Source organism: Drosophila mauritiana, chromosome 3L (assembly GCF_004382145.1).
Source record: "Drosophila mauritiana strain mau12 chromosome 3L, ASM438214v1, whole genome shotgun sequence".
Classification (NCBI taxonomy): domain Eukaryota; kingdom Metazoa; phylum Arthropoda; class Insecta; order Diptera; family Drosophilidae; genus Drosophila; species Drosophila mauritiana.
In genome coordinates this window covers 16,960,624-16,985,755 of record NC_046669.1, presented here as the reverse complement: position 1 = coordinate 16,985,755, position 25,132 = coordinate 16,960,624, and the positions used below count along the sequence as shown (strand labels likewise).

The window sequence follows — 25,132 nt, the reverse complement described above, 5'->3', positions numbered from 1 at the left end:
ATTTAAAAAGCTGTACTCCAGATATTTTCAGCTGATCGTAAAATGTATACCGCGCATATTCAAACAGCCTTCTAAGGTCAAAGAGAGCTCTTCAAGATCAAAAGAGATTGCTGAGACCTAAAGAGACATGCAGAGAGCTCGAAGAGTGAGCTTTCCGGGGTGGCTTTTCGGTCGCCAGCCGTTGGAGTTCGGGCTGGAGCTCCCAGTCAAGTCGCGCGCCTCTTTCGCATCGGTTGTCGCCTGTCCGCGTGGTTTGCCCAACTGCATTATAAGCATTTTATTTCGTGTATTTTAAATTGTTCTAGCCGTACGTGTTTCCGTGTGTGTGCTCATGTGCCGTGTTGATAACTCCGTGAAATGCAAATGGTAATTGCAAATGGCAAATGGCAAACGGAAAATGGAAGAAGCCGCAACGCCTGCGACTGAATGTGGTGCATATTTTATGAAGCTCCGTCAGGGAGAACAAAAAAAAGTTAGACTACCGCCGAACCGAACCGATCCGAACTGATCCTCCCTCCTGTCTGGGCTGTCCCATAAACATGGCCACCATAGCGACCCGTCCGACCAGTTTCGTGCTGTTGTGCGGTTGTCGCTCCTGACTCGGTTCTCCCTACCTTCCCGTGACCCCCATCCCCATCCCCATCTCCATTCCCATTCCTTAGCTTACCTTAGCCTGTCTTGCCCTCCGCCTTGCATTTCTCATGCACACACGTTGCCCGCTTTTTGTGCTTTTCGTGCGCTCCCGTGCTCATGTTCTTCCACTTTTTCGGCAGCCTGTAGTACAGTGGATACCGGTTAACGGAAGACATTTACATTTTTATGCCTGTTCCCTCGTGGAAACTAATAGTATGCGGAACGCATAAAAAAGACAATTCTATTTAGGACCTTAATGAGATACAGGAATACTGAGTCTTTAGATCGTCTTTGGGAATTTAATAATATAGTTTTCTAAGATAATCATCATAAACTTTACATAATTCTTTCATAACAAGCTTATATATATCTAGTTTCGGATCACTCGCCATAGCTCCTTGCGTTTTCCAAACCAATTTCCACTGTTTTTCTTTCCTCGCAATTCCTCTTCAACACAACTGGCTTTTGTTTTAGCCTTAACTGGCGGTCATCACAGTGGCTCTTGCCGTATATTTTAACGAAGTTTCGCTGAAACCTGGCCCACCTTGATAAGCACCTGGAAAGTCAGTTGGTCGCGATCGCTCGGCGATCGTCTGGCAAGTTCAATGCTATGATATTGGCGTTGCATTTTCGACTTCCGCTATAATTAGCTAGCTCAACTCTTTGGCCCTTCGATTTCGGTGCCCACTGTACTTGTTCTCAAAGAAACGGATAAAGTGCGATAAGAGTGCAACTGTGCGAAGTGATTAAGTGGCGGAGTTATCTATGTCATCAGTAAATGTTGTAATCACCGAGGTGATCTTGAGTCATGAAGATATCAGGGATGAGTGGCCTCCATGGGCTAGCAGCATGAACTTGTTAATCTTTTAGAAGTGCGTAGGTTTGGAAATTCTTTCATTCATTTCTTAGTTTTAGAAAGCTCGTATCTGGTTACCTCAATGCCAACTTTGAAATACAATTTTGCAAATATGCATATTACTGAGTGCCAGCTGTATTCACTCAAAGTTGATGTATGAATGAATATAGTGTCAGATGTCATAGACAGCATGCGGCGATATCAAAGTTCTCATTTGATATATGTATATATGCTAACCTTATTTAATTTCACTGATTGCCCCCATTGAAATGTTTATTTGCTTATTTTAATTGTCGTTCCACTTTATTGTTTGCAGGCAGAGTAAATATTTTTCGCACTTGATAACCGTAGAAAACCAATGTTCCACAACCCATTTACTCGTTATATAAAAGGGAAATATTTATGTGTTTACAGAACTAATGATTTAAATTTCAGCTGAACAGTTGGAACTGCCTCAAAACTAATACTACTATTCAAAAGCGGTTAGAACCGAAAACGCGTTTATTTGCGTAGATTTTAGCACTTGATAACTGCGATGATAATATCTAGTATAGTATAGTATCTCAGAGTCACTCTTGTTTTCGTTCTAAATAGAGTGTTTACCTGTTTGCGTGGCACACTAAGCATTTTTCCAGAGGAAATGGCATATGGCCGTGTAATATCCGCTGCAGAATGCATCGCTCGCTAAATATTTGCACTTGCCCATTATCTTTTGTTTCAATATTATACTCAGCTGCAGTGTCGGCAATAGAGGAAGGTGCTCCTACCGCCCCCCATCCACAGCTCGCCCACTCCTCCGCTATCCGGACTTTCCGCCAATTTCCCGAGGGGGAAGCCATCAACTTTGTGCTTCGTGACTGAGTCATCAGGTTTTTTACTCCATCTCCCTCCGGTTTTGGCCCGAACCAGAACCCAAGTAACCTGAGGTTAGCTGCCAGCGGCAGTTTTTACTTACCTTTCGTTCTTTCTTCATTTTCGCTTCTTGTTGGCAACTGCAATATGGCCGGCCAGCTGTGGGCCGCACATTTTCATTTTAGCCCGCCCAACTGACCGTTACTTCGCGATCGGAGTGGGGGCTAGACTCTAGACTCTAGTGGCTAGAATCTAGACCTAGACTAATTAATTCGACATTTTCCAGCGCTGCTGTCATCAGCAGAACTGACCACCGGCGTACTTGGCACCTAATCTCCGCCATACGTGCTCAGCTATTTTCTTAATATTTTCGGAGTGTTTGGCAATCGGAAAAGCTTAAACAATAAGCGCCGTAAGTGTGCTATGTGCATTTGAAACACCTAGTATATACAGGTGCTAGTATAGTTATGTGCATGTTTTATAATGCATGTGGAAAAAAGAGTGTGCGCCGCACATTGTTCCGAACAATGGAGCGTTATACGATAAAAAGCGTAAAAAAAGGCCGAAACGGGGGTTGCATGTCACCCGGCTCAGATCGCTCGTCTCAGCCCTGAGAAAATGAAGTCACTCTCAAATAAATAAAAACACAGGCGAGAAGAGTTACGGCAAGTGCTAACTGAATCTGAATATATCTACTCACATAATACCTGCCTCTCGCCCCGGTCGGTGAATCTTTATTTATGGCTGTCGTGTTCTCAAATCCATGAGCCATGTGAACTGTGTGAACCCATCTCAGGCGTTGTAACCAAATTAAAACGGGCAAAATGCCTTTAAAAGTTAACAACTTGATACTTAGCCCTTCCGATCTCAAGAAAAAGTAATTTCTATTGTTTATAAGCTTATAAATAAATGAATAAATGTCTTGTATTGCTGAAAATAAGAAAATTAGGAAAAGAGCCAAAAAAGAAGTCAAGATCCATGTAACTTTTAAGTTAACTTCCAAGTTGGAAGTACATTAAATCTGACCATCGTTAAGTGAAATTAGGAAGTCTATTACAACTGTTTCAAACTGTCTAGTTAATGTCTTCATTTGAAAAATAATATCTGAGTTCTTGAGCAAACATCTATTGTTCTTTGCCCCGTTCAGTTCTTAGAGGTTTGCAAAAGCCAAGAGACAACTGCGATATCGCGCCGAGTTGGCTCTTAGAAGCGATGAAAGAATAAACGTCCGAGCACGTCATATTCGATTGGGAGTAGAGTTGCAGATCCGCAGCTCGATTGCCGCCGCGCAGCGAAAGGTGGAAAGTATCTGCAGAGACTCACATTCGTGGAAAGACCCAGGCCCTCTTTGGACCTAGAGCACATAACTCCGTGGCTGGGGGCACTGGTGGACCATTTATGGTGTCAGTAAGGTACACTGCAGCCGGTAATGGCCATGGTAATGATGCCTCTGGGCCGACTCGCCACCAGAACGCCGCAAAGTGGTGCAATTTGCTCGACTGTTCGGCTCTTAGAGTTCTTTTCCTACAGTCTGCTGCTAGAAAGTGGCCAAAAGGCGGCTGGGAAATAGCAAAACAAAAAGCGTAATGTGGGGCCAAGTAAAGCATGCTGCGGAAAATGGCTCTGCACTCATTTTGGTAACTGACAGGTTACTTGGCAAGCCGACTTCTTGGCTATCGTCCCCTTTTTTCTTCGAGTGTCGTGTCTGCTCGTCTGGTTTGGTTTGTTTTCACCATGCAAACGTGATCGTGGAAGTGGACGAACTCGTGTCTTACATTACACATAGACCAGTTTCCTCGTTTTGATGATGTGCCTGGTTCTAATGCGGCTCAGAAGATTATCCCATTCTCTTTCCTCCTCCCATCCCCAAAAGATTCAAACTCAACTGCCTTGAGGTCTTTAAAAAGAGTTTTTACCTGGGAAGCTCAGGTGTGACGAAAGTGTCTAAATAAATCAGCAAAGGAAGACGTAATTATCAAATTAGGGAATTATCTAAGGCAAATAGTGTTATAGCTTCTGTACAGAAAACTATTGACATGTTTTATATTTTATTAAGAACTTTCATATGGGATTTTCTCATTTTCGTATTTCTGAGTAAAGTTCCCATTAGTAAAAACCAAAATTTAAATCTGCGGATTACGCAAATAGAGACTGAGTTTCTTAGAGAAAAATAACAACAATATTGTTTGGTTTTTTTAAGATTCGATGATGGTTTCCTCAACTCATTAAATTTTGGCTAGAACAAAAAATCAAAACAACACAAAGCACTCGCACGTTTTTCGTATCAAAAGGTGTTTAAGCCCACCTTTGTTTTTTTACCCCGTGAGGAACTTTGATGAGGCGCAAATGTTCTGGGGCCATGAAATATTTGCTGGATGCATGCTAAATTAATATTAAAAGTAATTGTTGAGTTGTCTGATTTATAATTAGAAATGAGCCGGAAACCGGTAACTCTGCCTTCGTCGCCTCCTCTCAAAGTGGCAACATCTCCAATTGTAATTAGTTATTGGCAAAGAATCGCTGGGCTCGCCATTGAATCATCGTTAAGAAAAACTCAAACTAGGAACTCATTAGCATTATGCCACCAGTAGCGTCGCGTTACCTGGGAATTTTTTTACGATCGCTTTTATGCTGCACTGGCACAGTGCGAACAATCGAAAAGTCAAAGTAAACAGAATTGAATTGCACGCAGCGAATGAAGTTGTAATACCTGTGTGTGTGACCTTGGCAAATGGGAATTCATCGTTCTACCTTACCTTGCCCTTACTCTTGAATTCCCACTTCCTTGCGACCTCGTCCTTTTCCGCCGGCAGGGACTCGGGCCAAGATACATCTACTCCTACCTGAGGGCCTGAGAATGGGATTCGCCGCATTGTACACACACTCGAGTGATTAATTTCCTGTTTATGAGCATTTCGTTTCGCCTCGTTCTTTGTTTGTGCGGCTTCTTTGGCCAGGGTTCGAAGGTTTCCCTCCCTCAATGAAACCCAGTTTCGAGATTCGGATATTTGTTCCTATGTGCTGCGTGCACTGTACAAAATAATGTAGTTATTGCTAGCAGATGACATACAAACAAACTAGAATATATTAATATTTAAGCTTAAATAGGCAATTTTACATGACATCAACATTAAATCTTTATATTAGATAAATTCTGAAGTACGTAAGTTCGTACTGAATTCCTTAATCGATTAAAATGACATATCGCTCTCATTGGTTCTAAAGGCGAGATGCATAAATAATATGGAATATAGTTAACAGATCTCTTAGCTAAAAACGAATATGATTTTTTCGCGTGCAGGATATGGTTAAATAGAGAGTCCCTCTCTCCAGAGTTATCTTGAATATGTTTGCGTGTTTCGCTGATATTACAGCGATTACCAGACGCCCGATCGGATGGGCAGCTAGGAGCTGTGTATCTGGCAGATACATTTGGCCGTTACACGTGTTGTACCGCTCAGCTCCGTCGCTACCTGTCAGCTACATTATCCATGCCTGTGGCAATGGCTCTGGCTCTGCTCAGCCCGGCTCATCGCAGTTCCGCTCTCAGTCGATTCGCTCGGTTCAGCCAGTCAGCCAGTGAGGCAGTCCGTCAGTACCGCCGAACCTGTCGTCGTCGTCGCTTATAGTAGTTTTTCTGTTACCGCAAAACGCTTTGTATTTGCACTTCGAATTTTCAATGTTTTTCGTTGTTTCGTCTGCTTTTTATTTTCGCGTGTGTGAGAACGTAATTTCCATGAATTTTTGCGCTATTGAATCGGAATTGATGACGGCTCCCGTGGCTCAATGATTCCCATTTCGCCGTGTGGCAATTGCCCTTTATGGAGCATTCAAATGAGCTTTTTGGAGCAGAGTTACGTCTCTGATTACCAGCTCCAGTTGCGCTTGTTGCCCGAAAAAAAGCAGAAGCCGACTTGAATGCAAATTAAAAAATTATCTACTTCCTAACAAGTGATGAATGAATGACGGCTCAACCTTAGGCTGGCCATAAGAAGTGGAACGAAGTTAATTGAAATTCTGTGAAAAACGAAATATTTATAAATATTTGCATGTCAAGAACTGTATTTAAAGTGGATGTGATTGCTTACCGGAACATTATTTGGTTTATTTCAAGGAATTCCACGGTAATCTTTGTTTCAAGTCAACAATTTGGTAATGTTATATAATCAATTTGGTTTAAACAGTTTAATCCAGTGTCTAGTGTGGCAAACTTCCTAGTATAGTTGAAATTTAAATCTTATCTTCACGTGAACGGGATTTGCTGTAGATAGAATTAATGAAAAACCTAAGATAAGTACCGAGAACTCATTAAACTCAACTTAAAACTTAGTAAAGAGACTTTGGCACCTGACTTGGCGCAGTAAAAGTTCTTTGAAAACGGGTTATCAGCTCAAGAACTCGATCTCAAACACCTGGCTTCATTTAAACACTGACAGTATTCCGGTAGCATCCCAGCATTTTCATTGCCATTTGACTATTTCTGTTTGCTCGAATCGATTGCGAAAGCGAATCTAATGTCAATGAGGGGGGCAGGTGGAGCCCATTCATTTGCTAATGATTCTGATAATTGCCATTGTGCGAAACCAAAAGCGAAACTTCGGTTGTGCAACTGGAGGGGGGCAAAATTGTTGGGAGGGGGGCACCAACTACGTTTAGTAGAGTTTTGTTTTGAGTACCGATTATGATTGCCAGCGACTCGATGCTGATGCAATTAACGAGCGGCAAGGGCAGCACGACAAGCTATTTATGCAAATCATGGGCCAACACGGTCCTGAATCAGCCATTGAATCGAGTTTGCGGTTGCCTGATAGTCAGAGCCAGAGCCCGAGCCTCCTGGTGTATCTTTTCAATTATGCACTTGACCCAGTGGCAAGCAAGTGTCGATGTGGGCAACTTCTTGGCTAATCTCCACGCGCAAAACAGGTCCAATAAAACCTGGCGGAAAAAAGTAAAAAGTGTCCACTGCCTTGATCTCTGGATAAGTGTAATTACCACGAGCTAAATGCAATTTGCAGAGCCATAATGGCCGAACGAGTTTTCGGATCACATCTCCATTATTTTGCCCCACTAACACGAAAAACGAACTCGGATTGCCATCGCAGATGTGACAATTTGTTGAGAAAACAGCGCTAAAAATTCGCTTTGATTCGGAATCGGGGAATCGGAATCAGTCAACCGATCGATGGGCGTGGCCCGGCGAGATTTTGCACTGGTCCGTGGTCCGTGTCCCCAGAGCGGACAGCATTAATTAGACTCGATTGGAATTGGACAATCAATAGGGGGCAATCAATGCGATACAGACACGCGCGGATGCCGAGATACTCGTACTCGTACTCGTGCTCGTGCAGATACTTTTACTTGTGTCGCCTGAGTTTCAATTCAATTTGCACATAATTTTACATAATCTTCCCCTTCCGAGAAACTGTGTCAACTCAGTTGGCAGTTGCTAGCTGCTAGTTGGTAGTTAGCCAAGTATCTTGGCTTTGTTGTTTTTACTTTCGTTGGCGGCTGTGATCTGTGAGGCGTCAGAAGCAGAAGAAAGAGTAGAAATAGGCAGACCCATCTAAGTAGTTTTTACTTTCCTTTTACGCCACACCGAGCGCGGACTTTCAATTACTCGAATGCAGATTGAGATGCAGATACGCCCATTAAAGATACAGATACAACCCATAGCCGTGCAGCATGTCAATTGTGATTTTACCCTGGATTCACTAAATGAATTGTTGCCACGAGATTAGCTGTGACTTGATTTGGTTTGATTTGGTCTACCCGCTGAATGATCTCCAAATTAGCCACACGGTTGGACACTAATTAGCGCTGCCGGTTTGTAAATGGAAATTACTATTTTGTTTGTGACATTTCTGCCGCAGGTTTCAGCCTTTTAATGTGCGTTCGATTCGCTGGCAGCTTGGACTTTCGCCCTGTCAAAGGTCAACCACGTGTGCTCGTTACAATTGCGTTCGAATTTAATCATAGTGCGCCGTTTAATTGATGGTAATCCGCCGGGAATGTTATAAAGTTAAAGGTTAAAGCACTGAGAACAACAGGAACAAATAGTTTGATTTTATTTTAAATCTCCGAAAAAGAAACCATAGCTGGTAGAGCCATTTAGATTTACTATCTAAACCTTTATTTGCATATATTTCATAAAAATAATGTAATTTTCGTCAAAGAATATGTACATTGTCTGATTCTATCTATAAATACGCATTAAAAGCCCATTAGGAACCACTTTGACCTTCAATAACTGATTGATCTGCCAGTTCTTTGTTTTGTAAGCTTCCCATATGGGAAGCCTTCATATATAATGTCAGATTCATCCATCCATTTGCTTTTCCATTAAAAATAATGACTGCCAAGCAGTTGATTCTCGGGGCTTCCTTGGAAGTGAACCCTTGATAATTTCAGCTAAAAAACTTTATTACCAAAAGGTGGAATGATCAGAGGTTCTGTGCGGTTTGTTTTGGCTCTCCGGGCCATAAGTACAGGCTAAATGGCAAGTTAATGTGCGCGTTTTCTTTGGTCAGTGGCAGTTGTCTTGTGTTGTGGTTACGCCCGGCTGAATTCCTTGGTGGCGATGAAGTTGGTGGCTGGTGGCACCACCGGCATTTCTATATATAGGATAGTACTCACTATACATATTTGTATGTATGCTGCCCTCGTCAGAACCTTTATCAAGTGTCATACTTTTCCGAGCCCCAACTCTCGCACTTGTCGCCGTTCGGACTGAGTGCACAAAGAAAAGCAGGCACGGATATAGATATATACATATCTACACATATATTTATGTGTGGCACATCTACGGGCATTGCGAGGTGCTTTCCTTGGCAACACTTGTACTCGCCCTCGTACCTGTTAATAACTTGTAACTTGATGCATCGCCGGATCGGCGGATCCCTTGACTCCGTCCCGCTGGACTGGGTTTCCGAGTCTTCGCCCAACGGTCGAGCGATCCCGCTTTTGGTTCCGCCCCGACTCCTCCCAAAATTGTATCTTTGTCTGCCATCTCAATGCGCCAGTGTGAGTGGGCTTAACACTCGGCCACCGAAAGTATCTTTATCTGAAGGCATTCACATCTCTCCGCGTTTTGTGTATCTGTATCTGCAACATGCAAATGCAAATCTCAGCTACGGCGCCACCGTTGTTTGCCAAATGTTCAATAACAAACAGACGGAGACGCCGCCGTCATCCACTTTGGTGCCTTCATTTGGCCGAGGAAGACGTAAACACTTCGATACCCGGTACTCATTAAATGCCTGTTTGTGGATAAACACCGGCTAGCTGAAGTAATATGATCAGAAAAAAGGGACTATAGGGGGAAATACTGAAAATACATTTTTAAGGGTCCAAAATGGACTTGGCAGTTCGTTAAAACAAATCGAAAGATATTTATTATATAACGTTTACAGCATGGTTGTGATATTAAGATTGCATGCAACTATTTTTTAAAATATTAATATTTTTTATATTTTTATACATATTTATTTTAATTTGATAGTCTCGTATGTTATCTGTTTTCTATAATGGTTTCATATTTTCCCAATATATATAAATATCTTATTAATTAATTAATGCAACTATTTTGATATATCATACGATATATCCTCAGTCGATCACCTCAAATTTCAACTGTTTTTATTTTTATGACTTGGAGGCCTGGAACAGCAGTAAATGAGCGAAAATTTGTATAAATACTCGGCTAAGATTAAGATACGACCTCTTTTGGATTGTTTTGCTGGTCACCGAACTCGATCGCATGTTAAAAGTTGATTTTGTTTTCTTCTCTCCATGTTTTTTTTTTCACTAAACCTTTTTTTGCCCATTTATGCAAGCATGCATAATTATTTGTAAATATGCATTTCGAGTGATTGTGATAAGAGGCTGTTGTGCTGCTGTTGCCAAGATAAATGTGTGCCATTGGGCCGATAAGAGGAGAGCCATCATTAATACAGTGACACAATCGCAATAATCGAAATGTTGTGTTCGCGTTGAGTCATCATGCCATTTGAATTGTATCCAGCGGTGCAAATATACATATAAACACCAATCGTCGAACATATTTGAGCACTTGGCTTAATTAATGATTATTAGCCGCATATATATTTGCTCAGTTTGTCTTGCCAAGGCTCGAAGACGGTAGCTGGCATAATTACGAACGCATTTAAGTCTCTTCTTTATCTTTGTTTTAAAAATACATTGCCAGATTTATTGGCCTGCAAATACGGACATCAGTTTATTGACTTTAAGCGGTAGATTCCAGCTTAGGATAGATTATTCATGCTCTTGTTTAGAAAATAATACAAATTAAGTTTTAGTGTGCATCTGTAAGTTATAAATGACTGTGGAAGTTGCTAACTTGGCAGGGAATGGAAATGGAACAATGTCAATGGATCGCCAGTAATATTTTTAGCACGAGAAACTCATTTTCAGGTCAATAAAATAATAAGTTGGGAAACCGAGAGCGAACAAACTGATATCGCGGCGTGTCTTTCGATTCGTTTATTTTGTTTTCATACATTTTTTTATTTAGCCATCGTGCTCATATTGGAACAGTTGTTTTTACGACTTTGTTTCAACGCTCATTGTTGTCAACTTTCGGCCGAGATGTTTTCACTGTCGGTGTCTGATAAAAATAACCAATCAAGTGAAATTTCGGCAGCGAAAAAGTCACCTGTCTAGAGCAGAATTGAAGATTTGCTCTGATTTCTGCTGGATTTCATTACAAAAGGCGGTCGAAGAATCCGCGAAAACAATGTCATAATCCATGGCAAAATATGGTCATCACTATGAAGTAGAATGGCTGCAGGGCTTTCACTTTCGCATGGCTGCGAATTGTGGCGACATTTCACTTTCCGTTCAACGGACACACATTGTTCTCTTTGGCAGCTCAATTCGCATGTAAATCCGCTGTCCAAACAGGCCCGAAAACAAAACCCCCATCCCATCTCCCATATGAATCATTTCGTTAGAAACCCAAAGCGGATATAATCGTATTTTTAATATGATTTTCGGGCCGCGTGTGAATTCCGCTGGCGCAGTCGGCCTTTGAAGTCATTCTGATATTTCCACGAATTTTACCCACTGAAACAAAGAAAATGTTGACAGTTTTAACTGATTTTGTTTACCAAAAATAAAAGGTTCTCATTGAATAAAAAATAACACATAATAATAATTCTTTTACATTTTTTTCATTTTTGAGAAGACATAATTAACATTATATATTTAAATATGTATATGTAAAATATATTTTTATACTTCTGACAAATTGATGATTAGCAGTCGATTTTATCCCTTTCAGAATTAATGTTCTTTTGCCCAAAACATTTTTCCTTGATTCGTAATTCGTTTGAAATTTGATACCTTGAGATTATGTGCCACTCCTCAAAGTGCTTTCGATCCCCAATTTGTTTACCCCTTTTCATGGAGTATCGATTTCCTTAAAATGATAAATTCAGCTGACTTCTTCTTTTATCTTTATCTGGCAGATCTGATCGATGAGCAGCAGCTATAAGCCCCGCAGCAGCGACGAGGCCCTCGCCGAGCAGTTTAGTTTAGCTCGTGCCGGAAGTGGCACCAAGCCCCCGGCCACGCCCACCTACCGCCATATACCCGGCGCCATGGCAACTCTGCCGCGCCACGATAACAACCACAATCACAATGACAACTCCAGCCGCTTGCGCAGCGATTCCACAGCGACGTCGAGAACCTGCGTCTATATAGGCGGAGCGCCCACGGGCGGCGGAACCGGAAATGAACAGATATCCGTGACCCTGGATCGCCGACAGCCGCAGCGAATGTCCTGGCTAAATATGCGACGTGCCAAGGCTAACGAGACGGACCTGCCCACCGTCACGCCCTCACCACAAACCACTCGCAGCTGCATCTCCACGGTGTCCAGTGTGGTGGACAGTGGTGGCGGTCGCACCACCGCCACTTCCGGTCGCATCAGCTCCAGCGGCATCGTCACCCTGAGCGGCAGCAACAACACACTTAGTGAGATCCAGGGCGGCTACCATGACATGGACCACGATGCGGTGTCCAAGAACTTCTCCGTATCGGCCTCCGCCCACAACATCACCACGGCCAGCAATGCCAAGCTCCTTCCCGCCGTCGAGGATGAGTCCAACAAACAGGTGAGTGGAGCCGACAGGTGCGGAAAAGTAGTGTGCTTAAATGGGAAAATGGGAATTTATTGAATATTTATGTAAATAAAAGCCATAACTTTAATTAAGCCTAATTAATGTTTATATTATTAGTCTTTTTTATAGTGAATGCTTTTTGCAAAACTTTAAAATTTAAATGATTTTATTTCTTTCAAATTAAAAAGCTTGTAAAGGAATCTTCATCGAATATCTTCCGCATGCCTTTAATTTCGTTGTCAAGCCTTAGAAATGTATGTGTATTAATTAGCGTTTTTGAGATAAATTTAGCATTCCGATTGATGGAACTTTCAAAAAGTAGTTCATCTTCGAAGCCGGAGCTCGTGTATGCAATTTATTTTGGCTTCCAGTCAAGTGGTGGTCTTACCTGTTTTGGCAATTTAGAAGTTATCAAGATCTCCCCAAGTTGAACCTCTTTTGTTCAATGTTACGGACTAGCCAGAAGCGATTGGAATCGTCTTCCTCCTCAGATCTTTTGAGAATAAATAAGAATGAATCTGAATAAGAATTATGTCGGGGTAATTCTCAGCTAACTGCTGCTTATCATCAGGTGAGGCGAGTCTTTTGAATGAAGCTCCGGTGATTCCGTTTATCGATTACTCACGAGTCGCTGTAAATTTTATTTCTCTGCTTAATAATGCTAAAAATATTCGAAATGAATTTGTGTACGTGTCTCAAGCCCCAAGATAATATTTATATTGTTGTTTGCTGAGCTTCGATCGATTGATTTGTCTAAACCAATAAATACCTCCGCCACAAAATAAAGGGATCTTATTAACAACAATTTTAGAGGATCTAAACTACAATTTAATGATTTAGGGTAGAGTTCTACTTGTATTATAATTTTGTGTGCGTCTGTAGACTTTTTATACTCACTGTTATACCTTCTAGCGTTAAAACGCGTTAATTTTCGCTCGATTTGTTTGCTCTCCTCCTTTGTTTGCTAGTCTACGATTTGAGGTGTTTGAATAGTTTTCAAGATGAAAATTACCCAAGATTACACAAACTCGGTTGCAGCAGAGGGCGTGGCGATGGCAACCTTCAAACACCTGAAGCTCTTTTGTCGATCGAACCTGGCGGGGAATGCAGGTCTTCCACACAGTCCATCCTTGTGTCTTGGTCTAATAGTCATTGTTTATAGGGTTGTCCGGCGCGGCGGCATCATAAACATGATCATAAAACTAGTTTCGGCATCTGTGAGCTCGTATTTGTCTCCTATTTGGGTTAGTAAGGCAGCGGGCACCGGACTGGATCGGATCGGAGTGGACCGGATAGGGCCCAGCTGGTCGCTTGGCCATTGTCTTTCGCATCCACACACCTCTCCCATTGTTTCCCGCAATTTTCACCCATTCAAGCCAGGTTCGCCTGCCGATTGCAAGTGGAAGTGCAAGTGCCAAGTGCAGTATGAATTGCGTCGAACAGATGCTAATTGGCCTTAATTATCTGCACACACACACATACAAACACATCGTCCCAAGTGCGTGCAGCTAATTTAATAACACAAATTAATCAACAGTTTTGAGAGCATTAACTTATGTGGGATTAGTCATTGAGTTAGACATTTACAATGTTTATCTCATTGAATTAAAACAGATTAGCAGCAATTAAGTAATGTTAGGAAGCATTTTAAGTTGGGTTATATGTAAAATTTGTAAAATATTTACTTAATTTCTGAGTTTTTATGCATGTCACTTACTGAAAATGTTTTACATATTTAAAACAACTTTTCTAAACAGAATATTTTACATTGATTTCACATTGCTGTTTCTACACAACACATTTTTACATTTGACACACGTCAAATAAATCGTGTTCAGCCTTAAGGTATGCTATGATTTTGTATTAAAAGCCAATGGAAACATAAGTTTGGTAAATGAGTTTGTTGCCTAAGTCTTTTGTTTTGTTGTGATTAGAAAAACACGTTTTTAAATTCAAATGTTGCCAAATTAATTTTACAATAACAAATGGTTTTAAAGGTACATTACAAATTTTTATTAAATTGCAAATCATGATTATAGTAAAATTTCAATACTTTTCCTTCAATTTCGATTAGATCAAATTTACATTACGATCAAGTAACAAAATAGTTTCTTTATTGATTTCCTGCCTATCAATGTGATTTAAAACAATTACAAGGAACTAATTTATTTGTTTCCTTATTGGTTAGGCGTAATAATTAAATTAAAGAAACCATTACTCACTTTAAAGCTTACTATTGGAATAATTAAATAATTTTCTTCCGAAATCCTGCATTCAAATGAACAAGTTATTGACCAATTTCATGGTCTCGCAGTTTAAACTGTATCTGCAACTGGGCTCGGCTAATTCCATGTCTGCCGGCAGTTCGCATATTTCTTTGCTTATTTTTACTTTTAACTTGGGACTTTTTGAATGTGCAATTTGCTTACCACAATCGATGGCCCCTCGTCTCTGGCCACTTCCCTTCCATTGCTTTTGCGGCTCATGCGAGTGGCCAAAACCCAAGACCCAAAAGCGAAAACCTCTGCCCATATGCATGTTTCTCGGGCTGTTCAGTTACTTCATCTCTTATGTTATTTCGTTTCCAATTCGCTGATTAACAAGTTCAACAAAACACAGTGGCAGCCAGTACAATCTTGCAGATACTTTCGGTGCAAATTCGGCAGTGGCAAGACTCACGTTTCGGCCATAAAGAGAAATGAAAATAAAAAATGACGTCAGTGGCAAACTGGTTCGGTGCAACACACTAATTGCGTGGGGCTATTAGAATTGCATCGATAAATCGGGAAAAGTGTATCCAGTGAAAGTGGACATCGGTGGATAATCAGACAGAACTCCCTTGGGCTTTACGATATACAATCCCAATCCACGCTACACTGCTCTACCGGGTTTGGGTGTAACCGAGACCATTTGACGAGTTAACGATATCACACACAGCTGCATGGCTTCATGACTTCTCCTTTCACTGGCCACTGATTAGAGACCCTCAGTCGCAATCCAAGTCGTAAAACAATAGCCCAGATGCGAGTACCATAACTACAACTCCCCGGGTACACTTGTCCATGCTCCAGTGCCCAGATCCGTTCAGTCAAAGAGATTGTCGAGGCATCGCTTATTCAACATCAAATACAGCTCACAATAGCCTTTTTTCGGACACCTTTTGTGACCAGCCCTATTGTGGAGACATTTTCACACTCCAGTTTCAGGTGACACCACACTGAAGGTAATTATTGTGCAGCCTACAAGACCTTTCCATTCTGATACAATCGCGGAATCAATTCTCGATAGAAGAAACCCGGAGAAACCTTGGCGGGTATTTATGGATTAAGTTTCTCAATTAATTGGCTCCAGCACACGCTTTTACTTCTGGCTTTTAGCTTTTGGCTTTTCATATTTCATATATTTATAATACCTCTTTAGAGCTCATTCGGTATGCCAGGCACAAGCCAACCGTCAAAAAGCCAAAAAAAAGCGCAATTATTTATGCTAAAAGTGTTTAAGTTCTTGATGTGATCATCGTTGAGAAAGTCAACGCCTATCGATTCGATTTTATTAGCATTTTAACGGACTTCCGCTTGATATGGCAGAACTTTGATGCCAAATATAAATTCTAGCTAGTAATAATATTTGTATTTCCCATTAGCGCCCATTCAATCCACCTATTTCGCTCGGCGCTACAGCGATAATTTTTCTCATTCCCCCTTTTTATTTTTTGATCACACAGTGAGTGCTGTTAATTACGCGACCAGTGCCAGTTTCGCTCGCATGCTTACATAATAATTAGAAATTGCCACGCTCTTTTCTCTTCTGCGCCAAAGAACGTGTTAAAATAAAATTTAATATTAGTATGAGAAGCGGCTCAAAGAGCCAAGACTAATAGACGGTTTCTGCTCTTTGCGGTGGCCATTTCCTGCTGTGCAGAAGACAGGTTAATTATGCAGATGGATTTCGAGACATGGGAACGCGGCCTAAGGGCATCATTAAGCAATAGCAATAGCAATAGAATTTCATTCAACCAGCATCTTTGTGTTCCCTGATCTTTTTTTCAATTAACCCACGTGGGCGAGCTTAGAATGGAGAGGAGCTTTAATAAGCCTGTGACTATTAGGTTCTCTCAGCAAAGTTAGGTGCACTTGGAAAAAATATTTGCATATATAGCTTTGAAATGGGTAATCGTTTAAAGATATAATGTATCAGTAGAGGTCTGCTAGTTTGGAATCAGATATAAATATAATAATTTCCTTATAAAGTTTTGAAGTGCTATATATCTGATTTCTTGTGGACTAAAAACTATATTTGGCTACAAGCTATTTTTTCTAGTGCTGAAAGAAGCATGCATAAATTTCCAAAGAAACCCAGTGAGCCGTGCGCAGATGCGCGGAGGTGTGCGCTGACTTTGCGCAGCCACTGTGCATAGAAAGCCACGCTTTGGTGCCGTCGCTGCTTGGAGCCGCTGCTGCTGGTGGTGCTGTTTTATTTCGCTGCCGCCGGCACTACGTCAGTCGTCAGTTCTGCATTAATGAGAGAGCAGTTAGGTACGCTCCGCTCGCACGCTCGGTGTGGTCCAAAAACAACATACGAGCTACAGAGTTTCATCCAGATGAAAACCCAGCCGGAGGAAAATCGGGCAGAGAGAGATCCCAAATAAAAGTTTGCCTATTGGGGGGAAAACTTGTTTGGCCATCTCTCGGCCGCCTCTTTCTCCTCGGGCACTCCAATTCGATTTCCCCCCCAATCAAAATCGTCGTCTGCGCAGTCGCAACTCGACGCTGCAGCTGTGATGAGTGGTGCACACGCTCAGACAAAAGGCTTCGAAAGGCGAAAAAACATATAGTAAAAGGAAAAATAAAAGCAGCTAAGCGAATTGGAAAAAGGAAACGCAGTGCAATCGGGGAAAATGCAAAAGTGTGAAGTGAATAATCGCTAATGGCCAAAGCGTTCTGTGCAATGAAATGTAACTAAATTCCAGGCAATCCGCGACCACAAGCCACTTGCATATTCTTTATAGAAAAGGAGCTCGCGCACTGTAATTCCATGACAAGTGTCATTGATATGCGTTGGCGATTTGTGTAAAATGCGAAAAAATAAAGAATACAAATACCTTATGTGATATAAAAACAAAACGCGACGGCGAGACATTCAATAAGCGGTTCAGGGCCAGGCTCTGAAGGTGTTGCCAATTTATTTTAAAAGTCTGCGCTTTTTGTTGGCTCGCTGTCGTCACGTGATAACTTGTTCCACTTGCATAAAAATATTGTTATTTTCTTGACACAAATGCCCCGGGCCGAGGCTTTAATTAGCATGATGTTTAAAAAATAAATACGAAATGCTTAAAATACACACGAGTGCCCGCGCTAATTGTAATTTATTTATTTTCGAGTGCAGTGCAATTAAAATTCCAGCTCGAAGGGAAACACAGCTCACAGAACCTCGCAATAAAATCCAAAGCATAACAATACAAAACCTGATTTGTATGCACCAACAAACAAATGCAAGAAAATGACAAGTTCTTCGACACCTACAAGCAATACAAAGTCTGTCCCAAGATGGAGATACCAACGACAAAGTATTTAGCCGACTATCTGTACGTTGTGCACGAGGACGTACCCTTCCGATACTATCGCAAAGTGAGTGCTAGGGCGGGGGGTTGCGGGGGCCATCATGCATGATATGGCATATGATATATGATATGAAACGATACGATGATGATATGCTATGCCCATGGAGCGCTCGTCATCGGCACGCTCATAAACTCTAAACGCCGCCGCTTGGCTGGTCGATTTTTTTTGTTTACATTTTCACCGTGCGGTTTTCGCTTTATTAACCGCCTTTACCTAGGCGTCACGTTGTTACCGCTCTGCCCCTTCGGATGCTGAGTTTGCCCTGTTGGCAGTTCGTTTGCCTAACTAAACGGATTTCACTTAGATGCGCTGGGCGGCATACCCTGTGGCATTAATCTAGGGTCTGGAAGTTGGATGAGACTTAAGAAGCCTCTCAATTATACAACAAACAAGAAATCTGTTTATGAGCATTTACAGGCATTGTTTACTTCGGCGTGGTACATAAATTTACTATCTTAGCTTTGTGCTTTTCAAAACAATACTCGTTTTAGGTGCTGGGATCTACGTTAACAAATTGTCATATGTTATCTTATTAATTAGTCATTCAGTTATATTGATTAAATTAAATTAAAATCGTTTAAAAAATGTGAATGCTTAATATGTTGTTTACTTAAGTTCTATTATGAATTCAAATGTATGTATTATTTGTATTTTAATGATTTATGAAAAATATTCCAAAACTAGAAATGCTGCCTCAAAAACATAATTAAATATATTTTAAATTAATTAAATTGATTAGAAGGTATTCTTTAGTTGCTACGCTGTATTTTCCGCCTCTTTTGCTTGGAAAGTGAGCAAAGTGAGGACCGTTGTTAGTTCGCTGATGTTTTTGCGCGCGCACATCTAATGGGCTTATGCTGTACATTTCGCAGATGACTTATTAGAGCCATGAGCGAATTTTGGCCGAAGCTTAATAAGATCCCCCGCGACACCCTGCTGCGGCGGCCACTTTCTTTTGCCGCTCACTGTGCGAACACAAAGAACTAAGCCAGTTTCGATGGCTGTGGCTGGGTGGGGGGAATTCGAGGAATATGAGTCGTAAGACAAATAAACAGAAAGCAAAATTGTGTAATTAATGAAAATAAAGCGAAGCACGGCGAAATTACACAAGTCGAAAGCGGAAGTACCGGAAATGACGGCGACGCTCTGTAGGAGTATCTTTTTGTTTTTGCCTAATGTCGGCGGATGCGGCAACTGTGACTGTGACTGCCGCTATTTGTCCGGGTTACCGGCAAAAGAAAATCCAAATGGGTTTGCATATGACAGACATTTGTAGATTTGGGCTTTCTCATCAGCTGCGCAAATTTTTCGGACATGGTTCATTGCTAACTTTTACTTTCTTCGAAGGGAGTTCAGGGTTAAATGCATTCACGCAAATTAATGAAGTCTTTGAACAGCTTTTTACAATAAGTCGTGCTAACTCATATTTCAAATTTTAGTTTTTTAGTTATTACGTGTTTAGTTGTGCTCAATTTAATTTAAAACTAAAATTTAGCTAGCCATTATATGGTAAGCCTATTTTGTACAGCGAAACAGAGCATGTCGCAATACATAACATCAGATTTATATTCAAATATAACTTAGTGGGTGATGTTCCATTTTAGGTGGGCTTAGTTAATGGGTCCACTTTACGGCGGGTTAATGCCTATCCCATGTCGTCTAAACTAATTTCCACACTCGTCCCATTTCTTTTCATTGCAGACGAAATGCTCGGTGTTCCGCGGGCTCGTGCTCTGTCTGTGCCTGAACCTGAGCTATGCGAACGTGGTCCGCTTCCCACGCGAGTTGGACCGCTACGGGTCGGCGTACCTGGTTCCGTATGTGGCGTTGCTGTTTCTAGTCGGCCTGCCCATGGTTCTGCTGGAGATCTCGGTGGGCCAGTTTCTGGGCCAGGGGGCGGCGCACACCTGGCGCGCCTCGCCCATTTTCAAAGGTGAGTTTCGATGGAGTAGCGGGGGTAGCATACTTTTCGGCCGGCAACAGGTGCTCAGAAACGGAAGCATCCCCCATTATGGGGGGCTGCAAAATGGGGCCAAAGCCAAAGCTGCAGCTGCAGCTTTTTGCATCCCCAATTGCAGGACGAAGCTTGATGGGGAAAGCTCTGGCGTTGCACTGCGGGCTCGCGCCTATAATTCTCAAGTTCAAATTCCGCAAGGCAGAGCTTAAATATCCTCGTTGCAAGGACCTCCAGCGGGCGGTCGTGCATTCCGCAGCAACGACGGTTGGGCACATCCCGTCTCATCCCCACTCTCTCAAATTGTGTCCGTTGGTAGCCGAAGTTACGATTGCAAAACTTTCGTCATCTCTCTCTCACTCTCTGAAGCAAAAACCAAGGCCGGAGCAGGCGCATATGGTGCCAACCCCCTCCCCCCCGGAAAAGGGGGTGGTGCAGGTGCAATTGCAAGGGCACAGGAGCACAGGAGCAGCTAAATAAACAAGAAAGCAAAATCAACAACCGCAAAAGTCTAAGACATGTATCACGAATTGAAAATGATAATGACAAAATGAGAAAAAACAAATATCAGACCAAAGTTATATCAATGCAAACAAAAAAATCTAAAAAATACACATAAAATACACTAAAAAAAGAGAAGACTTACTTAAATGTGACCTAGTAGATAAAATCATCATCGTGTTATCAGGACGACCGCAAAAAATCTCTGAAAATCGTACAAAAAAATATTAAAACCTCAAAATGCATTGGTGTGTGTGTCCCGTTCGTGTAATCGCTGGCGCGCCACGCCCCCCGCCCCTCCTACTGTCGCGCGCTCGCCACGCCCCCCTCCAGTTGCCGCCCCATTAGCAGCGGGCAGATGGACAACGTGTGGGTGGCACACAAGAACATCTAGTAGCACCAACGCCCAACAGCAGACGCAAGATCTGATCCGCCGCCCGCCACGCCCATCGTGTTTGGGCGGCAGAGGAAGCGGTCCGGAAACGAACCGAAAGCGGAAACGGAAACGGGCGAGCAAAATGGTGGTGCAGGTATCGCGGGCAAGGCGGCGGCGCGTCCACAAAAAATAACCATAGAGACGTTTAAGGCAAATTCTAAATGAACAAAAGTATAAACCAAAAACAATTGTAACGAGAAACAAACGAATTCAAAAATGAGCAATATGAGCAACAACTAATAATGGCAAAAAGCAAAAACGACAACTGCAAATTACGACACAACACCTTCGAAAAGACCTCAGTAATAATAAAAACAACAACAAAAACACGTGAATGCTTGGTGGCTGCAAAGGAATGCCTTCGTCGTATCGCCCTTTTTTGCTATTATAGCTATAAGTATAGTTTCTGAGAACAGATGCATTGTAATAAATAAAAAAGTGTATGTAATATTAACATGACAAGCAGAGCAACAGTGCGTATGAGCAATAAACTGCATTTTTAATATTTTTGTATCAAACATCATTTTAAACAGCAGAGCAACAGTGCGTATGAGCAATAAACTTCGGTTTTATTCTTTTTGTATTAAACATCACTATTAACAGCATATTAAGATCTCGATAAATGGCTTCTCGTTTTAAAATATTTTATGCCTAGCCTGGCATTTCCATCACACAATGATTTATAGCCAAAGTAGCACATATTTCAAACAGCAGCCGTTTTATTTATTATTTTATTCATTGAGCGTTAAAATGAAAAGCAAATGTTAAAGACTCTTTTGAAATATAATGTTGGTACAAAGAACTCATATTAAATTTTGCTTTGGTGTCCAACTAAAGAGTTATCATCAAAGCCAATTCTTGATGAACACTTAAGCATTTATATGGCTTATAAAACTTTTAAATTGCCGAAGGCAACACTAACATTTTTCAAGCCACTGACGTTGGTTTAAGGTACCCATTTCATTGTGAAATCAGCGGGCTCATTGAGTGGATCGTTTTATGAGTGAGTTGTTCGCAGCCCATAATTACGATAAATGAGGCAAAATATTCATGGCACGTGCCGATTGCATATATGAATGGATGAGGAACAGGTCAGATGAGATGCGAGCTCTTGTTGCTTCACCTTTGGCTTGATCGATAGTGCAATATAAGCATAAAAAACGGTGCTAACGGAATTGGCAAACGTAATCCAATGTGGCCTATTTGCATAGATAGGAAGTGTATAATAAACAAGAAAAAACAGTTGCGGTCTGTACAACAGACAATGCTAATTAAAATATTTCAATCGTTTTCATTGGGCTATCGAACCAAGCCCTAAAACCTTTGAAACTCAAATCATTTTTATATATTTTTCGGACACTTTTCAATGTCGACTTTGGGTAGTCCCCCAATCAATTTACAATGCGTATATTAATTAACAGCTTTGGGTGTGTTTTTAAGGTCAAATTGATCTGGTTTGGCGAATGGGTTTTAATTTACTGCAGAATACGTTATAAATGTAAATGTAAAGATATTAAAAAATCTCGTTCTCATTTATAACTAGTTTTCACTTGAGCTCTTTTCAAACGAACGCCTTTGCTTTTATGAATTTCGCCTTTTAAATGACAAAAGTAATTTCATTAACTGGGTTCCTCATCTTCCGCTCTTTTGTAGTTTGTTTAGAAGGTTGCTTTATGGGGTCGTATATTAGACGTAGTTTACATCCGATTCTGAGAAGGAACTTTGGGCTAGATAAATTATGCGATAGAATAGTACATATGTAAATATATTTCAGATGCGTCCCTTAGTTATCACTTTAACGAAATAGATACATATAATCATCTAAAGTCGTAGAACCATTTCTCAAAACTATATGTATTTATATTTCAGGAGCCTGCATGATCAGTCGCTTTGCCTCCTGGCTTTCGGCCATTTGGGTGTCCTTGCAGGCCGTGCTGGCACTGGCCTACATCGGGATGTTCGCCTCCAATGACCTGCCATTCCGGGAGTGCGCTGGACCCGTGAAACTGCGATTGGTTAGTAAGACCTACTCTGCCAGGGGAATGTAATTAAAAATGCGGTATTTTACAGAGTGGATACCTCCTGACGGGAACCAGTGGACAAGAGTGTTTGCAGCTGACCTTTCTAACTCCATTCTGGCGAAATCCTCTGTACTTTGGCCTTCTGGCAGCGGGACTTATAGGCCTCTGGATAGTTGTAATGTTGTGGTAAGATAGAATGACTAAAATGCATTTATAGTAAAAGATTTATAAGCCCATTTCTTATCCAACAGCACACACAATGCCAAAATCCTGCGGCGCAGTATATTCGTCTTTGGACTAGTTGGTCTAGTTCTGCTTTGCACACTCACTGGTTGGGAGGTGCGAAACTCCTTCAGTCGTCACTACTTTCCGGAACTGTGGGGCTTTGACTCTGGGTTGCTGGCCGAAAGCAACATCTGGTTCAATGCCCTGATGCAAGTCCTCTTCTCAGTGAACTGTGGCTTTGGAGCTCTGCCTATGGTCACGGGCAAGTTCTTGTACAAAGGCGACGCCGTGAGAACCTCGGTGGTTTATCTCTGCTTCAACCTGCTCATCAACGCCATTGCCGTGACCCTGTTCATGGTCCAGTTTGATTTGTCGTCAAATGGCTTTCAGAATATGGAGGAACTGAAGCCCCTAACCGCCATCTACGACCGGGTATTGAATGGATCCCGGGAGGGCGATAGTCACCTACTACAGCATCTGGTCCCATCCCTAATCTACGCCCTGATAATCCTCTCGGCCATGGTCTCCATCACAGTGGCGGTGTACACCTCCACACGTCTTGTGCCACGACGCCCCAACTATGTGATCTGCCTGATTGGATTGGTGGTGGCCGTTATTTCCTTCGCGGCGCCCAAGTTCCTCATCGCCCGCGTGCTGGATTCGCGATTGGTGGGCACCATGGTGGTCACTGCTTTGGTGTTCGAGCTGATTGCCATAACTTGGATCTACGGAGCCAAGAACATCTACACCGACCTCGAGTTCTCCATAGGTCGTCCCATTTTCCGGGTGTGGATGTGGCTGTGGGTCATTTGTCCGGCCATACTGACAGGTATTTTGGTGTGGTGGTGTGCGGACGACGATCAGTACGACTTGCTGGCGGAGTATCTCCCTCGCTGGGCGCCAATTCTTTTTGTGCTGGCCGTCATCGTGATCATCGCCTGTGTGCAGATCTTTCGGCAGGTGGAGTACAACTTCTTTGGCATGATCTGTGAGGCTTCAAAGCCTGCAAAGGAGTGGGGTCCGGCGGATCCTTTGGCCCGTCACTCCTGGAAGCAGTGGCGCTCCGTATGCCAGGACACAGGACGCAGGGACTTTACCCTGAGACGAAGAGGCACACGGGACTATACGCACTCCATCAAGAAGGGTCAGTACTCGAGTGCGACGAAGTATGGAGTACAGAATGGAGGTCAAACCCAGACGCCCATGCATCAGCAGCACTGGAAGTCATCCACGCCGGGAAATAGTTCTCCCAACTACAGCGGATCCATGTTTGGGGACTCAGCCATTGAAGAGGATATTAGTGTGGATAAATTCCCAGGAATCACGCAGCAGCAATACGTTCCCTTCCAGGCTAGTGATACGAAGCAGTCGAGGTATTCACAGAGAATGCGGCAGACCGCTCAGCCGCAGACCCAAACACAGATGCGACCGCCCAGGGAATCCGTGGAGAAACATCGTGAGGTGGTCTACATTCGCCGCCTCTCCGATGGTGGAACTGGCACAGGCCATGCCACGCGGATAGAGATATCGCCCTCAAACGAATCCATTATCTACGGCAATGGCAAGAGCAACAATAACCACACCTCGGCCATGTCCCGCAATCCGCTGGGCCGCTCCACGGGATGTCTTGCCGCTCCGGCCCAGCCGCCGCCGCCCAGCGTGCATGTCAAGCGGTCGGCCAGCTCGGTGGTCAATGTCAACTCCCACAAGCTGCCACCGCCAGCGACGTCCGGTGGAGCGGCGGATCACATTTGCTGGCGGAAGTTCAACGTCAATCCGGAAGAGTATTCCACGGAGCTGTGAAATCAGGGGAGGACCAGGAGTAGGAAACGAAGCATTCACATTCAAAAAGACTTGTTGCATCCAAAACAAACGTATCTGTATCTGTAATCCG

The 25,132-nt window shown here is 42.5% G+C and overlaps 1 protein-coding gene across 2 annotated transcripts; it reads left to right on the top strand.

Moving 5' to 3' along the window:
- Positions 1 to 204: 204 nt before the first annotated feature.
- On the top strand, positions 205 to 25,132 carry LOC117141443 (sodium-dependent nutrient amino acid transporter 1). Of its 2 annotated transcripts, XM_033304896.1 has the most exons (6): positions 205 to 366; positions 11,827 to 12,474; positions 19,803 to 20,034; positions 22,862 to 23,007; positions 23,063 to 23,199; positions 23,265 to 25,132. In XM_033304896.1, the coding sequence occupies exons 2-6, from the start codon at positions 11,836 to 11,838 to the stop codon at positions 25,039 to 25,041; spliced, it is 2,931 nt and encodes a 976-aa protein (XP_033160787.1). In that variant the 5' UTR covers positions 205 to 366; positions 11,827 to 11,835; the 3' UTR covers positions 25,042 to 25,132. The 2 variants fall into 2 exon arrangements, with proteins under 2 accessions (XP_033160787.1, XP_033160788.1); XM_033304897.1 differs by lacking the exons at positions 205 to 366; positions 11,827 to 12,474 and adding an exon at positions 17,799 to 18,107.